This window comes from Hyla sarda, chromosome 8 (assembly GCF_029499605.1).
Source record: "Hyla sarda isolate aHylSar1 chromosome 8, aHylSar1.hap1, whole genome shotgun sequence".
Lineage (NCBI taxonomy): Eukaryota > Metazoa > Chordata > Amphibia > Anura > Hylidae > Hyla > Hyla sarda.
This window is the reverse complement of record NC_079196.1, coordinates 50015641-50038711: the sequence shown is the minus strand read 5'-3', so window position 1 is coordinate 50038711 and position 23071 is coordinate 50015641. Positions and strand designations below refer to the sequence as shown.

At 44.6% G+C, this 23071-nt stretch overlaps 1 protein-coding gene across 1 annotated transcript in view; it reads right to left on the bottom strand.

Annotated features, from left to right (window-relative positions):
- The window catches only part of NOSTRIN (nitric oxide synthase trafficking), an 85478-nt gene that overhangs the window by 17559 nt on the left and 44848 nt on the right, over positions 1–23071 (bottom strand). The window contains exon 8 of the mRNA XM_056534136.1: positions 20833–20958. Coding sequence (XP_056390111.1) covers positions 20833–20958 — 126 coding nt within the window. The remainder of the gene's footprint in view (positions 1–20832; positions 20959–23071) is intronic.

Genomic DNA, 23071 nt, shown 5'->3' with positions numbered 1-23071 from the left:
AGTGAGTCCACACCTCACATTATATATACAGTATCTCCCATAAGTGAGTCCACCCCTCACATTATATACAGTATATCCCATAAGTGATTCCACCCCTCACATTATATATACAGTATCTCCCATAAGTGAGTCCACCCCTCACATTATATGTACAGTATCACCCATAAGTGAGTCCACCCCTCACATTATATATACAGTATATCCCATAAGTGAGTCCACACCTCACATTATATATACAGTATCTCCCATAAGTGAGTCCACCCCTCACATTATATACAGTATCTCCCATAAATGAGTCCACTCCTCACATTATATACAGTATCTCCCATAAGTGAGTCCACCCCTCACATTATATAAACAGTATATCCCATAAGTGAGTCCACACCTCACATTATATATACAGTATCTACCATAAGTGACTCCACCCTTCACATTATATACAGTATCTCCCATAAGTGACCCTACCCCTCACATTATATATACAGTATCTGCCATAAGTGATTCCACCCCTCAGATTATATATACAGTATCTCCCATAAGTGAGTCCACCCCTCACATTATATATACAGTATCTCCCATAAGTGATTCCACCCCTCACATTATATACAGTATCTCCCATAAGTGAGTCCACCCCTCACATTATATACAGTATCTCCCATAAGTGAGTCCACCCCTCACATTATATACAGTATCTCCCATAAGTGACTCCACCCCTCACATTATATACAGTATATCCCATAAGTGAGTCCACCCCTCACATTACATACAGTATATCCCATAAGTGACTCCACCCCTCACATTATATACAGTATCTCCCATAAGTGAGTCCACCACTCACATTATATATACAGTATTTCCCATAAGTGAGTCCACCCCTCACATTATATACAGTATCTCCCATAAGTGAGTCCACCCCTCACATTATATACAGTATATCCCATAAGTGAGTCCACCACTCACATTATATACAGTATATCCCATAAGTGACTCCACCCCTCACATTATATATACAGTATATCCCATAAGTGAGTCCACACCTCACATTATATACAGTATCTCCCATAAGCGAGTCCACCCCTCACATTATATATACAGTATATCCCATAAGTGAGTCCACCCCTCAGATTATATATACAGTATCTCCCATAAGTGAGTCCACCCCTCACATTATATACAGTATCACCCATAAGTGACTCCACCCCTCACATTATATATACAGTATCTTCCATAAGTGAGTCCACCCCTCACATTATATATACAGTATCCCCCATAAGTGAGTCCACCCCTCACATTATATATACAGTATATCCCATAAGTGAGTCCACCCCTCACATTATATACAGTATCTCCCATAAGTGAGTCCACCCCTCACATTATATATACAGTATATCCCATAAGTGAGTCCACCCCTCACATTATATATACAGTATCTCCCATAAGTGAGTCCACCCCTCACATTATATATACAGTATCACCCATAAGTGAGTCCACCCCTCACATTATATACAGTATATCCCATAAGTGAGTCCACCCCTCACATTATATACAGTATCTACCATAAGTGACTCCACCCCTCACATTATATATACAGTATCTGCCATAAGTGATTCCACCCCTCAGATTATATATACAGTATCTCCCATAAGTGAGTCCACCCCTCACATTATATATACAGTATCTCCCATAAGTGATTCCACCCCTCACATTATATACAGTATCTCCCATAAGTGAGTCCACCCCTCACATTATATACAGTATCTCCCATAAGTGAGTCCACCCCTCACATTATATACAGTATCTCCCATAAGTGACTCCACCCCTCACATTATATACAGTATATCCCATAAGTGAGTCCACCCCTCACATTACATACAGTATATCCCATAAGTGACTCCACCCCTCACATTATATACAGTATCTCCCATAAGTGAGTCCACCCCTCACATTATATATACAGTATATCCCATAAGTGAGTCCACCCCTCAGATTATATATACAGTATCTCCCATAAGTGAGTCCACCCCTCACATTATATATACAGTATATCCCATAAGTGACTCCACCCCTCACATTATATATACAGTATCTCCCATAAGTGAGTCCACCCCTCACATTATATATACAGTATCACCCATAAGTGAGTCCACCCCTCACATTATATACAGTATATCCCATAAGTGAGTCCACCCCTCACATTATATACAGTATCTACCATAAGTGACTCCACCCCTCACATTATATACAGTATCTCCCATAAGTGACTCTACCCCTCACATTATATATACAGTATCTGCCATAAGTGATTCCACCCCTCAGATTATATATACAGTATCTCCCATAAGTGAGTCCACCCCTCACATTATATATACAGTATCTACCATAAGTGATTCCACCCCTCACATTATATACAGTATCTCCCATAAGTGAGTCCACCCCTCACATTATATACAGTATCTCCCATAAGTGAGTCCACCCCTCACATTATATACAGTATCTCCCATAAGTGACTCCACCCCTCACATTATATACAGTATATCCCATAAGTGAGTCCACCCCTCACATTACATACAGTATATCCCATAAGTGACTCCACCCCTCACATTATATATACAGTATCTCCCATAAGTGAGTCCACCCCTCACATTATATATACAGTATCTCCCATAAGTGAGTCCACCCCTCATGTCGACCTAGTGCTGCTGTAATTGCCCACTGGCTCCTGGTTTTTGCTTATTACGCACAGGTAGGTTAGCGTTAGGTCCCGTGCCATCTGAGAAACCTTGGCGTTGGTGTGCTGGCTCTGGTGTGTCCTTAATATAAGGATACACTGGCGAATGTCTCAATTTTAACATCAGTGTTGAGGGATTAGCCAATGTCATTGTATACATCTACCACAGTAGTGCACCTACATTTCTGTATTGTATTCTAATTGTTACACATCCACACCGTTTACCTGGTGTAGGATTCTATTGTGGCACTTGTAGTCCGCTGCAGGCATCCTCCATTGTATGCATTTTTATGCTGGGGATCGCCCCTAGCAACGGACTACAAGGGCAGGATCTGCTCCCCCAGTATATATGCACAACTGCATTTGGGGTTGAGCACCTCCAGCCATTTGAGACCACGTTTTTTGTTGTTGTTTGTAAATTTATACGTGGAGGTGTGTAAACTCCATATGTTAATGCACCTTGAACATTTTCCAGGCAGCATTAGGGTTGCACCTGTGAGGCCATGCACCTATATCAGCCAACTTGGGTGGGGCTTGTAGCCTCTCTCCCCCCTTCCATTGTATGTGTGCTTAGTCACGCTGGAGGGAACTGGGAGCAGGCTGCATGTCGACCTAGTGCTGCTGTAATTGCCCACTGGCTCCTGGTTTTTGCTTATTACGCACAGGTAGGTTAGCGTTAGGTCCCGTGCCATCTGAGAAACCTTGGCGTTGGTGTGCGGGCTCTGGTGTGTCCTTAATATAAGGATACACTGGCGAATGTCTCAATTTTAACATCAGTGTTGAGGGATTAGCCAATGTCATTGTATACATCTACCACAGTAGTGCACCTACATTTCTGTATTGTATATATACAGTATCTCCCATAAGTGAGTCCACCCCTCACATTATATATACAGTATATCCCATAAGTGCGTCCACCCCTCACATTATACACAGTATTTCCCATAAGTGAGTCCACCCCTCACATTATATACAGTATCTCCCATAAGTGAGTCCACCCCTCACATTATATACAGTATCCCCCATAAGTGAGTCCACCCCTCACATTATATACAGTATCTCCCATAAGTGAGTCCACCCCTCACATTATATATACAGTATATCCCATAAGTGACTCCACCCCTCACATTATATACAGTATCTCCCATAAGTGACTCCACCCCTCACATTATATATACAATATCTCCCATAAGTGAGTCCACCCCTCACATCATATATACAGTATCTCCCATAAGTGAGTCCACCCCTCACATTATATACAGTATCTCCCATAAGTGAGTCCACCCCTCACATTATATACAGTATCTCCCATAAGTGAGTCCACCCCTCACATTATATATACAGTATCTCCCATAAGTGAGTCCACCCCTCACATTATGTATACAGTATCTCCCATAAGTGAGTCCACCCCTCACATTATATACAGTATATCCCATAAGTGAGTCCACCCCTCACATTATATACAGTATCTCCCATAAGTGACTCCACCCCTCACATTATATACAGTATATCCCATAAGTGAGTCCACCCCTCACATTACATACAGTATATCCCATAAGTGACTCCACCCCTCACATTATATACAGTATCTCCCATAAGTGAGTCCACCACTCACATTATATATACAGTATTTCCCATAAGTGAGTCCACCCCTCACATTATATACAGTATCTCCCATAAGTGACTCTACCCCTCACATTATATAGAGTATATCCCATAAGTGAGTCCACCACTCACATTATATACAGTATATCCCATAAGTGACTCCACCCCTCACATTATATATACAGTATATCCCATAAGTGAGTCCACCCCTCACATTATATACAGTATCTCCCATAAGCGAGTCCACCCCTCACATTATATATACAGTATATCCCATAATTGAGTCCACCCCTCAGATTATATATACAGTATATCCCATAAGTGACTCCACCCCTCACATTATATATACAGTATATCCCATAAGTGAGTCCACCCCTCACATTATATATACAGTATATCCCATAAGTGACTCCACCCCTCACATTATATACAGTATCTCCCATAAGTGAGTCCACCCCTCACATTATATACAGTATCTCCCATAAGTGACTCCACCCCTCACATTATATATACAGTATCTTCCATAAGTGAGTCCACCCCTCACATTATATATACAGTATCCCCCATAAGTGAGTCCACCCCTCACATTATATATACAGTATATCCCATAAGTGAGTCCACCCCTCACATTATATACAGTATCTCCCATAAGTGAGTCCACTCCTCACATTATATATACAGTATATCCCATAAGTGAGTCCACCCCTCACATTATATATACAGTATCTCCCATAAGTGAGTCCACCCCTCACATTATATATACAGTATCACCCATAAGTGAGTCCACCCCTCACATTATATACAGTATATCCCATAAGTGAGTCCACCCCTCACATTATATACAGTATCTACCATAAGTGACATCACCCCTCACATTATATACAGTATCTCCCATAAGTGACTCTACCCCTCACATTATATATACAGTATCTGCCATAAGTGATTCCACCCCTCAGATTATATATACAGTATCTCCCATAAGTGAGTCCACCCCTCACATTATATATACAGTATCTCCCATAAGTGAGTCCACCCCTCACATTATATATACAGTATCACCCATAAGTGAGTCCACCCCTCACATTATATACAGTATATCCCATAAGTGAGTCCACCCCTCACATTATATACAGTATCTACCATAAGTGACATCACCCCTCACATTATATACAGTATCTCCCATAAGTGACTCTACCCCTCACATTATATATACAGTATCTGCCATAAGTGATTCCACCCCTCACATTATATATACAGTATCTCCCATAAGTGATTCCACCCCTCACATTATATACAGTATCTCCCATAAGTGAGTCCACCCCTCACATTATATACAGTATCTCCCATAAGTGAGTCCACCCCTCACATTATATACAGTATCTCCCATAAGTGACTCCACCCCTCACATTATATACAGTATATCCCATAAGTGAGTCCACCCCTCACATTACATACAGTATATCCCATAAGTGACTCCACCCCTCACATTATATACAGTATCTCCCATAAGTGAGTCCACCACTCACATTATATATACAGTATTTCCCATAAGCGAGTCCACCCCTCACATTATATACAGTATCTCCCATAAGTGACTCTACCCCTCACATTATATACAGTATATCCCATAAGTGAGTCCACCACTCACATTATATACAGTATATCCCATAAGTGACTCCACCCCTCACATTATATATACAGTATATGCCATAAGTGAGTCCACCCCTCACATTATATACAGTATCTCCCATAAGTGAGTCCACCCCTCACATTATATATACAGTATATCCCATAAGTGAGTCCACCCCTCAGATTATATATACAGTATCTCCCATAAGTGAGTCCACCCCTCACATTATATATACAGTATATCCCATAAGTGAGTCCACCCCTCACATTATATATACAGTATCTCCCATAAGTGAGTCCACCCCTCACATTATATATACAGTATCACCCATAAGTGAGTCCACCCCTCACATTATATACAGTATATCCCATAAGTGAGTCCACCCCTCACATTATATACAGTATCTACCATAAGTGACTCCACCCCTCACATTATATACAGTATCTCCCATAAGTGACTCTACCCCTCACATTATATATACAGTATCTGCCATAAGTGATTCCACCCCTCAGATTATATATACAGTATCTCCCATAAGTGAGTCCACCCCTCACATTATATATACAGTATCTCCCATAAGTGATTCCACCCCTCACATTATATACAGTATCTCCCATAAGTGACTCTACCCCTCACATTATATATACAGTATCTGCCATAAGTGATTCCACCCCTCAGATTATATATACAGTATATCCCATAAGTGAGTCCACCCCTCACATTATATATACAGTATCTCCCATAAGTGATTCCACCCCTCACATTATATACAGTATCTCCCATAAGTGAGTCCACCCCTCACATTATATACAGTATCTCCCATAAGTGAGTCCACCCCTCACATTATATATACAGTATCTCCCATAAGTGAGTCCACCCCTCACATTATATACAGTATCTCCCATAAGTGAGTCCACCCCTCACATTATATACAGTATCTCCCATAAGTGACTCCACCCCTCACATTATATACAGTATATCCCATAAGTGAGTCCACCCCTCACATTACATACAGTATATCCCATAAGTGACTCCACCCCTCACATTATATATACAGTATCTCCCATAAGTGAGTCCACCCCTCACATTATATATACAGTATCTCCCATAAGTGAGTCCACCCCTCATGTCGACCTAGTGCTGCTGTAATTGCCCACTGGCTCCTGGTTTTTGCTTATTACGCACAGGTAGGTTAGCGTTAGGTCCCGTGCCATCTGAGAAACCTTGGCGTTGGTGTGCTGGCTCTGGTGTGTCCTTAATATAAGGATACACTGGCGAATGTCTCAATTTTAACATCAGTGTTGAGGGATTAGCCAATGTCATTGTATACATCTACCACAGTAGTGCACCTACATTTCTGTATTGTATTCTAATTGTTACACATCCACACCGTTTACCTGGTGTAGGATTCTATTGTGGCACTTGTAGTCCGCTGCAGGCATCCTCCATTGTATGCATTTTTATGCTGGGGATCGCCCCTAGCAACGGACTACAAGGGCAGGATCTGCTCCCCCAGTATAAATGCACAACCGCATTTGGGGTTGAGCACCTCCAGCCATTTGAGACCACGTTTTTTGTTGTTGTTTGTAAATTTATACGTGGAGGTGTGTAAACTCCATATGTTAATGCACCTTGAACATTTTCCAGGCAGCATTAGGGTTGCACCTGTGAGGCCATGCACCTATATCAGCCAACTTGGGTGGGGCTTGTAGCCTCTCTCCCCCCTTCCATTGTATGTGTGCTTAGTCACGCTGGAGGGAACTGGGAGCAGGCTGCATGTCGACCTAGTGCTGCTGTAATTGCCCACTGGCTCCTGGTTTTTGCTTATTACGCACAGGTAGGTTAGCGTTAGGTCCCGTGCCATCTGAGAAACCTTGGCGTTGGTGTGCGGGCTCTGGTGTGTCCTTAATATAAGGATACACTGGCGAATGTCTCAATTTTAACATCAGTGTTGAGGGATTAGCCAATGTCATTGTATACATCTACCACAGTAGTGCACCTACATTTCTGTATTGTATATATACAGTATCTCCCATAAGTGAGTCCACCCCTCACATTATATATACAGTATATCCCATAAGTGCGTCCACCCCTCACATTATACACAGTATTTCCCATAAGTGAGTCCACCCCTCACATTATATACAGTATCTCCCATAAGTGAGTCCACCCCTCACATTATATACAGTATCCCCCATAAGTGAGTCCACCCCTCACATTATATACAGTATCTCCCATAAGTGAGTCCACCCCTCACATTATATATACAGTATATCCCATAAGTGACTCCACCCCTCACATTATATACAGTATCTCCCATAAGTGACTCCACCCCTCACATTATATATACAATATCTCCCATAAGTGAGTCCACCCCTCACATCATATATACAGTATCTCCCATAAGTGAGTCCACCCCTCACATTATATACAGTATCTCCCATAAGTGAGTCCACCCCTCACATTATATACAGTATCTCCCATAAGTGAGTCCACCCCTCACATTATATATACAGTATCTCCCATAAGTGAGTCCACCCCTCACATTATGTATACAGTATCTCCCATAAGTGAGTCCACCCCTCACATTATATACAGTATATCCCATAAGTGAGTCCACCCCTCACATTATATATACAGTATATCCCATAAGTGAGTCTACCCCTCACATGATATATACAGTATCTCCCATAAATAAGACCACTCACATTATATACATATTATCTCCCATAAGTGAGTCCACCCCTCACATTATATACAGTATCTCCCATAAGTGAGTCTACCCCTCACATTATATATACACACTATCTCCCATAAGTGAGTCCACCCCTATCATTATATATACAGTATCTCCCATAAGTGATTCCACCCCTCAGATTATATATACAGTATATCCCATAAGTGACTCCACTTCTCACATTATATATACAGTATCTCCCATAAGTGAGTCCACCCCTCACATTATATATACATTATATACCATAAGTGACTCCACTCCTCACATTATATATACAGTATCTCCCATAAGTGAGTCCACCCCTCACATTATATATACAGTATCTCCCATGAGTGAGTCCACCCCTCACATTATATACAGTATCTCCCATGAGTGAGTCCACCCCTCACATTATATACATTATCTCCCATAAGTAAGTCCACTCCTCACATTATATACAGTATCTCCCATAAGTGAGTCCACCCCTCACATTATATATACAGTATCTCCCATAAGTGAGTACACCCCTATCATTATATATACAGTATCTCCCATAAGTGAGTACACCCCTATCATTATATATACAGTATATCCCATAAGTGAGTACACCCCTCAAATTATATATACACATTATCTCCCATAAGTGAGTCCACCCCTCACATTATATATACAGTATCTCCCATAAGTGAGTCCACCCCTCACATTATATATACAGTATCTCCCATAAGTGAGTACACCCCTATCATTATATATACAGTATCTCCCATAAGTGAGCCCACCCCTCACATTATACATACAGTATCTCCCATAAGTGAGTCCACCCCTCACATTATATATACAGTATCTCCCATAAGTGAGTCCACCCCTCACATTATATATACACATTATCTCCCATAAGTGAGTCCACCCCTCACATTATATATACAGTATCTCCCATAAGTGAGTCCACCCCTCACATTATATATACAGTATCTCCCATAAGTGAGTACACCCCTATCATTATATAAACAGTATCTCCCATAAGTGAGTCCACCCCTCACATTATATATACACATTATCTCCCATAAGTGAGTACACCCCTATCATTATATATACAGTATCTCCCATAAGTGAGTCCGCCCCTCACATTGTTGTAAATAATTGATTCTATCTTTTCATATGACAACACTGAAAAAATGACCCTCTGCTACAATGTAACGTAGTGAGTGCACAGACTGTATAACAGTAACCGGTTAGAGAAGCATAAATGCTGCACTCACCAGGATGATGGTTCAAAGTGTTTCTTCTTTATTTAAGTAAAAACATAGCGGCATACACAGGCGGGGGAGCAGGTGAACAGGTGTGCAGGGGGGACGGAGAGGCGATGGACCGTTCCGTGCACGTAGCTCTTCATCAGGCCATACATCATGCCGCTAGTAGGTGTGCTCTTAAACCTGCGTGTGCAGGTTTCTCTATGGTTACCAGTAAACAAATCACAATACAAATAAAATACACAAAACATTATAAGCAAGAACCTTCTATGTATGTGAGTCACAAGAATTGCATTGCGGAGTTAGGACTTTATAAACGCTCCCATTTCATTCCGCTCATTCAAACCAAGCTGTCCTGGAGCTTTCGTATACAGAATCCACCTGAATTCTTTCCTAAGGAGCTCCTGATGTCTATCCCTTCTACCGGTGGCCACTGCTACCCGTTCTATGGCAGCAAACCTCATAGCAGCTGGGTCATTTAACTTCTTTCATGTGAGAGATAAAACGTTTTTTTTAATGAAGTCCTGAATTGTAATATTTCTTTTATAGGTGACAATTGGCATGCTCGAGGTATGTATCTTTATATCCTCATCTTGTTGCAGCATGTACCAGTGGGCATAAATGGCTCTTTTTAACCTGGGTGTTCATAGGTGTATTGTTGAACGAGAAGACAAACCTCTCTCCTCTTTTTTTCAGTTTTTTCATTAATAGATTGTCTCTGGGGACGCTACTTATCTTGTTCCTAGCCTTTCTCAACACATTAGGTGGATAACCCCTTCTAGCCAAGTGACTCTCCATCTCATCAGCCTGTTTTTCAAATATGCTAGGATCATTATTAATTCTTTTTAATCGTGCGAGTTTGCTGAACGGAATGGCATTTTTTGTATGGTTCGGATGGGAGGATTCAAAGTGCAGTATGGAATTCTTGGAGGTGGATTTTCTGAATACAGAGGTAATTAAAGAATTATTAACAATTTCAGTCTTCACATCCAAGAATTCCAACACTGTGTCACCGAACGTGGATGTAAATGCCTTCTTGACATTGTTGACCTCATTTAAATATTGGACCAAAGCTGAGAATTCTTCCTCCGTTCCGTCCCAAATGAACTTAGCATATGGGTTATTCACAGTAAATATGTACAACACCTCCTTTCAAAGATGGCCAGGAACAGGTTCGCAAATGAGCATGAGATGTTTTTATGGGTTTTGGGTAAGATGTACCATCTTGGTTTGGCAGGTTTACTTGGAAAGAGGTGTTCTGCTCTTTTTTCTGTGATTATATTTTTTTCTGTGTATATGCGCAAATTACTTCTCAATTTTTCCATGATTTTATCAGCGGGGTCTTGTGATAGTTTTTCATAAACTACCATGTTGCCGAGCTGGTTAAGCACCTCCGCATCATGGTCACTTTTTCGCCAAACTACTACCCCTCCCCCTTTATCTGCTTTGGATATTACTATGACCTCTGCACGAATTACTGACTCATCTTTAGAATAAGCCTCATTGGTTACCCTTAAACCCAGAGGTCCAATAATGCAAGGGACCTCTCCTTCTTTTAACTGCAAAGGTGAAACATTTTTATTCAAATGTGAATTGGTGGCAAAAAATGTCTTGTTGATTTTACGAATAGCTCGGAAAAAGTCCTCTTCAAAGGCTGTATAATCAAAGGACTCATTGAGGGCACAATTCAGACCCTTATTTAGGACCGATATGCAAGCGTCACTTAAGGTATAATCTGTGAGATTGATGACTATGTTTTCAGCTTTTACTTCCTCCAAGTTACAAACTTTCATTTCTGGGGATGTATTCTTTGATCTCCTATTCCTTTTTCGCCCCCCTTGTCTCGTTCTCCTCCTCTTGGGGTTTCTAAAAAATTAGCTGTTGTCATGATTCGGCTGGCTGGAGGTGGATCCTCTGTGCCAGAGAGGGATTGGCGTGGACTGTGTCGGTGGACAGGTTGTAAGTTGCTACTGATATTCACCAGAGCCCGCCGCAAAGCGGGATGGTCTTGCAGCGGCGGTAGCAACCAGGTCGTATCCACCGACAACGGCTCAACCTCTCTGACTGCTGAGATAAGCGTGGTACAAGGGAGTAGACAAGAGCAAGGTCGGACGTAGCAGAAGGTCAGGGCAGGCAGCAAGGATCGTAGTCAGGGGCAACGGCAGGAGGTCTGGAACACAGGCTAGGAACACACAAGGAAACGCTTTCACTGGCACAATGGCAACAAGATCCGGCAAGGGAGTGCAGGGGAAGTGAGGTATAAGTAGGGAAGCGCACAGGTGAAGGTACTGATTAAAACCTAATGCGCCAATCAGTGGCACACCGGCCCTTTAAATCGCAAAGACCCGGCACGTGCGCACCCTAGGGAGCGGGGCCGCGCGCGCCGGGACCGCACAGATGGGGAACGGGTCTGGTAAGCGAGTCGGGATGCGCATTGCGAGCGGGCGCGTCCCGCATCGCGAATCGCATCCCGGCTGGGAACATTATCGCAGCGCACCCGGTCGGCAGGTCTGACCGGGGCGCTGCGAATAGGAGAACGCTGTGAGCGCTCCGGGGAGGAGCGGGGACCCGGAGCACTCGGCGTAACAGCTGTGTTGGTTTGAAACCAGTAGCCATCATCTCATCAGAGCCACTAAATTCCGACTCCATTGTGAAAAAGTCAGACTTCTCAGGGGGTCTTTTGTTTCTTCTATACCTATTATGTCCACCTCTTTTGTTGTATCCAGTATGCCCCTTATTTTGTGTAGGCCGTTGTTTATTCCAGGTGATTTCCTGATGGAGGTCGAAATCCCTCTTATCCCTTAAGAATTTGTCTCTTTTAGACTCCTTGATAGTGTTCTGTAAACCGCTGATTTTTTTCTCCAGATTCACTGTAAACAACATATATTGTTGCTCCCACAGCCTTGTTCTCAATTCGCACTTGGCTTTGCAGAGTTCTTCAGTCACAAGCGCATATTCCTGTCTATTTTTCTCCAGGATTAATTTCTGGAGGTTCAGAGAGTGCCGCGGGTGCTCTGCTTTCCACGCTTTAATGAAAGCTTTATCCTCTGTGTACTGTGAAGGAACTTTATATCTTCTGAGTCCACGAGGGGATCGATTATTTTCTGCATAAACCTGCAATGAACTAATGATCCAAAACAGGTGTGTTTCAAGGTCAGCAAGTGTGTTAATTTTATACTCCAGGTTTTTATTGCTCATGACCTGGATGTTGTCTTGGGACACACTAGTAGAGTTGAGCGAACTTTAAAAAACATTTGATTTACCAAATTTTCTTTAAAAATTCAGTTCGGTCCCAATTTATTCACTGTGAATTGCTATTAAAAATGGCTATTTTTGGCCTCAATTGGGGTGTAGAACACTTTGCCTTGCTGTAACACGCATAGGGTGTGTGTTGGGTTAGTGAAATAATACTGTTAATCAGTATGACATGCAGATCAGAGGCATCGCTATTAGACTCACTGTCGCAGTGCGGCACAATGACAGAGCCTGGAGGTGGCATCAGCATGAGGAGACCATACAGTGGCTGAATGACAAAGCATGGAGGTGGCGGCAACATGAGGAGAACATATAGTGGCTGAATGACACAGCGTGGAGGTGGTGGCAGCATGAGAAGAACATATCGTGGCTGAATGACCCAGCCTGGAGGTGGCGGAAGCATGGGGAGACCATATAGTGGCTGAATGACACAACGTGGAGATGGCAGCAGCATGAGGAAAACATAGTGGCTGAATGACACAGCCTAGAGTTGGCGGCAGCATATAGTGGCTGATTGACACAGCCTGGAGGTGGCTGAAGCATGAGGAGACCACATAGTGACTGAATGATACAGCCAGGAGTTGGCGGCAGCATATAGTGGCGGAATGACACAGCATGGAGGTGATGGCAGCATTTGGAGACTATATAGTGCCTGAATGACACAGCGTGGAGGTGGCGGCAGCATGAGGAGAACATATAGTGGCTTAATGACACAGCCTGGAGGTGGCAGCAGCATGAGGAGAACATTAAGTGGCAGTATGAGACAGCTTGGAGCTGGCATCAGCATGAGGAGAACATATGTGGCATAATGAAATAGTGGTGCGGTGGGTGGCAATACCAGTACCCGGTGACAAAGGTGGGTAAAAAAAGGAAAACTTGGCATCAAATCTGTGGCATCAGGCGGGTGGCAGGATCAGAATAGTAGCTGAGGCAAGAAGCCAGAAGAAAACAGTCTCTTTTGTAAAAGTGTTAGTGTGCACAAGTAAGTATTGAGGATATGCATTACATAGAACTTAACTTTTAACAATATGCTTAGGATAAATTATATGGACCCAAAAAGGGCGGCCCCACACAGGAACCTCTCCCTCCACCTACAAACACTGCCATTTCCCAGGGTTTTTAGATGGAAATAGGGAGAGGTTCCTGTAGGGGACCACCCTTTTTAAGACGGGTTACACTTGCCAAGAAAGGAATTAATAATGCTAGAGTAGGGGCTTACAGGGGACGTTTTTACCCCCATCAGTTACATTGGACCATACGTTGTTTCCTTCTACCTTTTAAAGGACTTTGCATCACATCAACACTTGGTGGTGTAGGTGGCACATGGTGTTTTTTGCACACCTTTCCTTTTGTTTGATTTCAAAAATATTTTGGGTACATATATTTTATCCTAAGAAAACTTAGGTTTTAGCTAATGCATATCCTCAATACTTACTTGTGGTCTGATGTCTGTAACTGGGGAGCAGCACCTTAAATCTGTTTGGAATTATCCATATTTGCGAAGTGTTGGTCAATCTACTGGTCAATCTATTCTGATGCATCAGGCATTGGTGGGTGGAAATCCTGTCTGATCCATGCCTGATTCATCTTCACAAAGGTCAGTCTCTCCACATTTTTCTTGGATAGATGAGTTCTCCATGCCGCACTAAACACCCACTACTGGCCAGGCAGGACAGCTTTTCACGGGCAAACTCTGCTAGTTGTGGCCAAAATCAAGTTTGGCTGCCCAGAAGTCCAGTGGATCTTCAAGGTGTGTTGTCATGGTTATGTCAAGGTATGCCACTACCTGCTGGTTCAGGTCCTGCTCCAGGTCTACCTGCTGCTGAGGAGTTGCTTCACTATGCGAGTGAAGAAAGCTACTCATCAGCGACTGTAGACTCAGGCTGCTGCTGATGGAGCTGGTACTCCTCCTGCCACCTCACCCCTACCCAGCAGCCAGGGCAGTGGAAGTTGAGCGCAGAGGGCCCCCCCAAGCCAGACCTATGAGAGGATGGATGATGGCGCAGATAGGCATCGGCCAACTAACTATGTAGGGTGTCTCTGTAGTAGGTCAGTTTGTCCTCCCTCTCAGTGGGTGTAAAAAAGGCCCCCATTTTGTACCGGTAGCGAAGGTCCAATAAGGTGGAGAGCCAGAAGTCATCCTGCTGCCGAATGGTGACAATTCGGCGGTCACTACGCAAGCAAGTGAGCATGCATCTTACCATTTGTGCAAGTGACTTGGAGGGACTCCCTGCCTCCATCTCCACTGTATACTGCCACGGTGTGTCTGGGTCCTCTGTCTCACCTTCTTCATAACCCTCTAGCTCCTCTGGCTGCTCCTGCTCCTCCTCTCCTGTCAGATGACTAGAAAAACTGCCCATCTCGCGAAACCTAAACTGTGCTCCATTGTGCCCCTCCCTCTCCTCCTCCTCCAGTGCAGCCCCCACAGGACTCATGTGGCCATGAGATGTGGGTGCCACGTCTCCAGTGCCCTTACCAGCCATTGTTTCCAACACTTGTTGTAGTAGATGAAGCAGTGGAATGACGTTGTTCATACCGTAATCCTGGCGACTTACTATTAATGTGGCTTCCTCAAAGGGCCTGAGCAAACGGCAGGTGTCACGTATGAGCTGCCACTGGTTGACACTGAAGTTACACAGGGGAGTCCCCCTATCCGCTTGGATCATCAAGAAATCAGTGATGGCTTTTCTCTGTTCGTATAGTCGGTCCAACATATGGAGGGTGGAATTCCAACGTGTGCAAACGTCGCAAATCAGACGCTGCAGCTCAAGGAGGGTGTGCTTTGTGGTGTACGAATGGCTGAAGTGCATGCAAAGTTTCCTTCCCATTGTTAGGATGTCTTGCAGATGGGGGGAACACTTCAGGAACTGCTTGACAACCAGATTGAACACTTAGATGTATGTATGTGATATGCACTTATGAGAGGAGGACAATGCGCTCCAGTATGCCTAAAAAATTATTTGTCTACAACACCAGCAGGTGTGTACTTTTGGCTGGCCTTTAACAGTATCTATGCCCTTAAGACTTTAATAGGAACAAAATGGTACACCACTTAGATGTACGCACAGGTTACACATAGGACTATACGCTTTTAGTTCTCTGCTCACCCTAACTGGCTGGCTACTATTAACTTTTCATTTGTTGTACACACGAGTGCTACAGCACACAGTCACTGTGTGCTACACCCAAAATTGCGCTCGCTCTCAATCTCTCTCAATCTCTCTCCCTTCCCTATCAATGCTTCTAGGCTGGATTTGAGCTTGAGGTGAATTGCTGCTGTAAAAAAGCTTTTCTGTGCAACACACACTGCTCTCTGTCCTTCTCTCTCTGCAATAGACCGCTGATGTGACTGGGAGGTGAATAGCTGCTGTAAAAATGCTTTTCTGTGCAAAACACACTACTGTCTGTCCCTCTCTCTATGTAAGAGAACGCTAATGTGACTGGCCGCAAGATGGTTGCCGATTATATAGGGCTGCAACATCACAGGGGTGGCTGGCTGCTGATCAGCTGCATGCTGCATGTGATTCAGGGTCATCCTGCCGACCCTTGCCCCATGTCCTCACATGAGGATCCGCAATTTTAGATACCCGGCCCTGAAGCTTGGACCACACTAAATGGAGTTTAATGATGGGATTTGCGCGATCAAATCGCGGCGATGTTCGCATTTGCGACGCATCAAAGTTTTCCTGAAATTCGTAATTCATTAGAATTCGTTAGATTCAGATTCGATTCGCTCATCCCTAGCTATGAGATTTGCTGCCATAGAACGGGTAGCAGTGGCCACCGGTAGAAGGGATAGACATCAGGAGCTCCTTAGAACTTGGTTTGAATGAGCGGAATTAAATGGGAGCGTTTATAACGTCCTAACTCCGCAATGCAATTCTTGTGACTTACATACATAGAAAGTTCTTGCTTTTAATGTTTTGAATCAGCTCCAGTGGCGTACCTAGGGGGGGGGGGCGTGGGGGGCGGCCTGCCCCCCAGAGCCGTGCCCCCAACCCCCACACCCCCTCTTTCCTTACCTCCCAGGCAGCCTGCGGCCCTACAGAACCGCTGTGGCTGCCTAGGAGAAGCGTCATCACGTTAGTGATGATGCGTGAGACGTGGTGCCGGCAGAGAGGAGCGCGCTGGAGATGAGCATGCGCCCTCCAGCAGAATGTTGCAGCGCCAGGCCTCCCGCTACTGTGGCAGTACAGGTAACCAGCTCCCCACCTGTATGGCCTCCCTCCCATCACCCACCACCATATAGGTAACCCCCCCCCCCCACCTGCCTGCCCCCCTTCTACCTCCCCCTTCTAACCCCTTTGGCTGTCCGGGCATGCTGGCAGTTGTAGTTTTGCAACAGCTGGAGGCACCCGGGTTGGCAAACACTGCCTTAAGACCTAACCCAGTGTTTCCCAACCAGGGAGCCTCCAGCTGTTGCAACACTACAACTGCCAGCATGCCCGGGGAGCCTTTGACTGTCTAGGCATGCTGGGAGTTGTAGTTTTGCAATAGCTGGAGGCGCCTGGGTTGGCAAACACTGCCTTAAGGCCTAACCCAGTGTTTCCCAACCAGGGAGCCTCCAACTGTTGCAAAAGTACAACTGCCAGCATGCTCGGAGAGCCTTTGGCTGTCTAGGCATTCTGGGAGTTGTAGTTTTGCAATAGCTGGAGGCGCCTGGGTTGGCAAACACTGCCTTAGGACCCAGAGTATTGTATTATACTCCAGAGCTGTACTCACTATTCTGCTGGTGAGATCACTGTGAAACAGAACCACTTTTTTTACATTTATTATTTTATTATTATATAGATGTATAGAGGGTGGGGTGTAGCTCTGTATAGGTATATGCAGAGCTACACCCCCCCTCTTCCCCATAGGTATATGCAGAGCTACCCCCCCTCTTTCCCAAAAGTAGATGCAGAGCTACACCCCCCCCTCTTTCCCATATGTATATGCAGAGCTACACCCCCCCTTCCCCATAGGTATATAGTGTAACTCTGCATATACCTATGGGAAAGAGGGGGGGGTAGCTCTGCATATACCTATGGGAAAGAGGGGGGGTAGCTCTGCATATACCTATGGGAAAGAGGGGGGTGTAACTCTGCATATACCTATGCATATACCTATGGGAAAGAGGGGGGGTGTAACTCTGCATTTACCTATGGAAAAGAGGGGGTAACCTGGCTACCTACCTACCTGCCCTTTTACTGTGCAGGACACCAAGGAGGGAATTATTACAGTTTGTGGGCCTATAGATGGGAAGATAGTAGAGGAGGGGAGGGCACTGAATATATGCAGAGTCTTACATGTTTGTCCTGCAGATGTTAAGAGATCCACATGGCAGTCTTATCCGGACAGAGAAGAAAAGGAAAGAGGACACCGCTGATCAGAAAAGACGTAATTGTGAGTCCCAAAATGTAACTGTAATCACTTATATGGTACACACATCCTGTGTATAGCTGATATCTACCGCCATATGGTCCTGTATATAATCACTTATATTGTATACAGATTCCTTATAGTATACTGGTCTGTGTATAGTGGTTTTATTCAGTACAGTATGGCGGTATTATCCAGTTATTGTGTGGTGGTATATATTTACTCCTTGTATACCAGTATTATTGGTCATGGAAATTTACTTACGTTAAAGTGTTTCTTACATATATAAATTTTTATTTATTGTGTGTGGGATTTGGGTGGAATAGGAGCATGGCAGAAGATTGACGAGCTGCAGAACCTAGCAGGGGCCCTTGCCTTTTTTTTTTGGTCCGGGGGCCCCGAGTGTTGTCAGTCCGCCCCTGGGGGGAGGGGAGGGAGGGGGTGTAATTAAGGGGGGTGCGTGTGTGTGGTGGGCGGGGGGGGGGGTGCCAAACAAAGGGTCCGCCCCGGGTGCCAAATGCTCTAGGTACGCCCCTGATCAGCTCTATGCGTTTTTTATTTGTATTGTGATTTGTTTATTTGTAACCATAGAGACACCCGCACGGGCGTGTTTAAGAGCACACCTACTAGCGGCATGATGTACGGCCTGACGAAGCGCTACGTACGCGGACCGGTCCGTCGCCTCTCCTTTCCCCCTGCACACCTGTTCACTTGCCCTCCCACCTGTGTATGCCGCTATGTTTTAACTTGAATAAAGAAGAAACACTTTGAACCATCGTCCTGGTGAGTGCCGAGTTTATAGTTTTCTAACCAGTTACTGTCATTTCATTCATCTATACCTCTGACACTGGTGCACCTCAGTGGTTCATCACAGCTTAATTGGACTGTCTCCACTGAGTGTGAATACTGCTTTATTAGTCAGTAATCCCCAGGTGGTGCCAGTAGATTTCTACATTGTGGACTTTGCCTGTATAACAGAGTTTAATGCTGTGTCCCCTCAAAATAAATCAACACACTGACATTATCTAAATGTCTAAACCTTGGCAACAAGGTCTGAACTTTGGCAACAAAAGTGAGTACAAGTGGAAATGTCAGAATTGTTCCCATAGTGTTAATATTTTGGGTGGCCACCATTATTTTCCAGCACTGCCTTAATCCTTTTTGGTATGAAGTTCATCAGAGCTTCACAGGTTGTCACTAGAGTCCTCTTCCACTCATCCATGATGTGTTTGGGGTCATTATCATGTGTGAATACTTCCCTGCGGCCAGGTCTCTGGAGGAAGGGGATCATACTCTGCTCCAGTATGTCGCAGTACATGTTGGTATTCATGGTTCCCTCAATTAACTGTAGCTCCCCAGTACCAGCAGCAATAATTCAGCCACAGATCATAACACTCTCACCACCATGCTTGACTATGGGCAAGACAAATTTGTCTTTGTACTCCTTATCACACGCATTACACGCCATCTGAATAAAATAAGTTGATCTTTGTCTCATCGGACAACAGCACCTGGTTCCAGTATTTCATGTCCTTAGTCTGCTTGTCTTAAACAAACTGTCTGTGGGCTTTCTTTTGCATCATCTTTAGAAGAAGCTTCCTTCGAAGATGACAGCACTGCAGACCAATTTGATGCAGTGTGCAGGGTATGGTCTGAGCACTGACAGACTGAGCCCCTTCAACCACTGCAGCAGTACTGGCAGCACTCATACATCTATTTTCCGAAGACACTGGATATGACGCTGAGCATGTACACCCAACTTTTTTGGTTAATCATGCTGAGACCGGTTCTGAGTGGAACCTGTCCTATGAAACTGCTGTATGGTCTTGCCAACTGTGCTGCAGCTCTGCCATATCAAACTTCCAGTGACTATCATTAAAGTGTGAGAGCAATAACACCAAACTTAAGAAAAAAAACCTGCTCCTCATTCACACCTGAGACCTTGTAACACTAAGGAGTCACATGACAAAGGGGAGGAATCATTAATTGGGACCAATTTGGACATTTCCACTTAGGGGTGTACTCACTTTTGTTGCCAAGGTTTAAACATTAATGGCTGTGTGCTGAGCTATTCTGTGCACTCACACTTTACATTGTAGCAGAGGGTAATTTCTTCAGTGTTGTCACATAAAAAAAATTTAGGGTTGTACTCACTTATGGGAGATACTGTATATACATGCACACTCTCATACACACGCAGTATATACATACACACAGTACATGCATGCATACTGTGGTATAGGATCCAAAGCTGAATGTAGGGTCTTCCAATGGGTTCAGTACTTGCCTTATAACAATTCTCCAACACACTTTCCCATTTCAGCCTCGCTGACTGACCCGTGAGATTTTCTTCGTAATAATCTTCATCTGTTTTCGTCAAGACCGCTGCTGACTTTTTTAACTTGTTCAGGAGCTGGAAATGTCAGAAAAGGTTTCTTCACAAAATGTATGGTAAATCGATACAGATTTCATTATTTTTACAAAATATGAAACTTCATAGCAATACAGCTGACCTTGTATACTTTTGCATCCCCAAAAAATGTCACACTATTTGGGGGTCACATATTTTTTTGGGAGGAAGGGACATTGGTCAGGGATCTACAGCACCTTGGCAGTCTACATAACCTTAACGGACTACATCACCTTGGCAGTCTACACCAAATTGGCGGTCTACATCACCTTGGCGGCCTACATCACCTTTATTCAGCTTTGATTGAGCATCAGATCATATCACTTTTGTTTCTTCCTACATCAAACACTTAATAAACTAGCTGTTTATTAACTAACTAAACCTTGTGGGAGAGGAAAAGAAACATGTGTTTTTATATATCATTGTTGGTTTCCCCTCCCACAAGGTTTAGGTAGGAAGACCGTGCAACGACAGGTACTCTAGTACAATCATTAAATCAATACCATTTTAGGAAATACAGCAGCTTAGTGACTTTTGCTACTACTCTTCATGTCTCCAATATGGCTGCTTTACCCATCAGATAATCTTTTCAGCTGACTGGAAAAGCCAGAGGAGCACTCTGAGCCCTGACTGTGTACTGCCTGCTACCCAGCTTTACCAGTCTCCTGAAGCCCCAGCAGTGATAGGCTGCTCGTCCTCCCTGCACTCCAGTGCTGCCATGTCCTCTCCCTGTCCTGCACCAGGGCCGTCTTTAACGTGGGGCAAAAGGGGCAGCTGCCCTGGGCCCTGTCGTACCTGGGAGCCCAAAGCAGCTAGCCCTTTAGCCCCACTCTAAAGCCGCTAGCCGCCGCCGGTCCAGGCAGGGCCATCCTGCAGCTGCCCCGACTTACTCACGCAGACGTACTTCTAGCCTGTGTCGTCTGCGACATTCCTCTGCTGACCCGTGCATGAGGACTTCACTGACATCACACGTCAGTCGCGGACGCTGCAGGATAGAAGAAGGCACACACACTACTGACACAGGCTGCTGAACTCACAGGCCAGGTGAGTTTGTGTTAAGGTGAGGCAGCAGGGGAGGGGGGTTAATTAATTGGCACAGTGGGGAGGAGGGGAGGGGCGGTTATTGAATTGGCAAAGTGGGGAGGGGGGTTAATCAATTGGCACAGTGGGGAGGAGGGGAGGGGCGGTTATTGAATTGGCAAAGTGGGGAGGGGGGTTAATCAATTGGCACAGTGGGAGGGGGGTTAATGAATGGGCACAGGGGGAAGGATGGGAGGGGGTGTTTAATGAATTGGCACAGGGGGGAGGGGGGTTAATGAAATGGCACAGGGGGGAGAAGGGCGGGTTAATGAAATGGCGCTGAGGGGAGAGGGGGTTAATGAAACTGCACAGGGGATGAGAGGAGGGGGCCAATAAAATCGCACAGGGAGGGGGCTTAATGAAATGGCTAAGGTGATGGATCGGTTAATGAAATGGCACCGGGGGATGGGGGGTAATTAAAATGGCACAGGGGAGGGGAGGTTGTGAATGAAATGGCATGGGGGTAATTAAAATTACACAGGGGGATCAGAGGGGCCACCCTAATTCCCAATTCCCCCCTCTGATCCCCCCCTGTGCCATTTCAACCCCCCCCCCCTCTGATCCCCCTGTGCCATTTCAATTCCCAGTCCTACCCCCCTCCCCTCTGATCCCTTGTGTCATTGCATCCCCTCCACCTATCAGAAAGGGGGGATTGAAATGGCACAGAGGGGGGAATTGAAATGGTACAGAAGGGGGGGGGGGTTGGGAATTGAAATGGCAAAGGGGGGGATCGTTAATGGAGAGCACTGGAAAAATGCTTGTCCCGCAGATGCTGAAGAGAGGAAGTTTTGGCTGAAAGAAGACATCATGGCGGTCTGAGCCGGATGGAGAAGAAAAGGAAAGAGGACACCGCTGATCAGAAAACATGTCATTGTGAATCCCTAAATGTAATCGTAATCACCTATATGGTACACAGATTTTTATACAGCTTATATATACCTCTATATGGTCCTGTATATAATCACTTATAGGGTATACAGAACCTGTATACAGCTAGTATATAGCAATATATGGTCTTGTATATAATCACATGGTA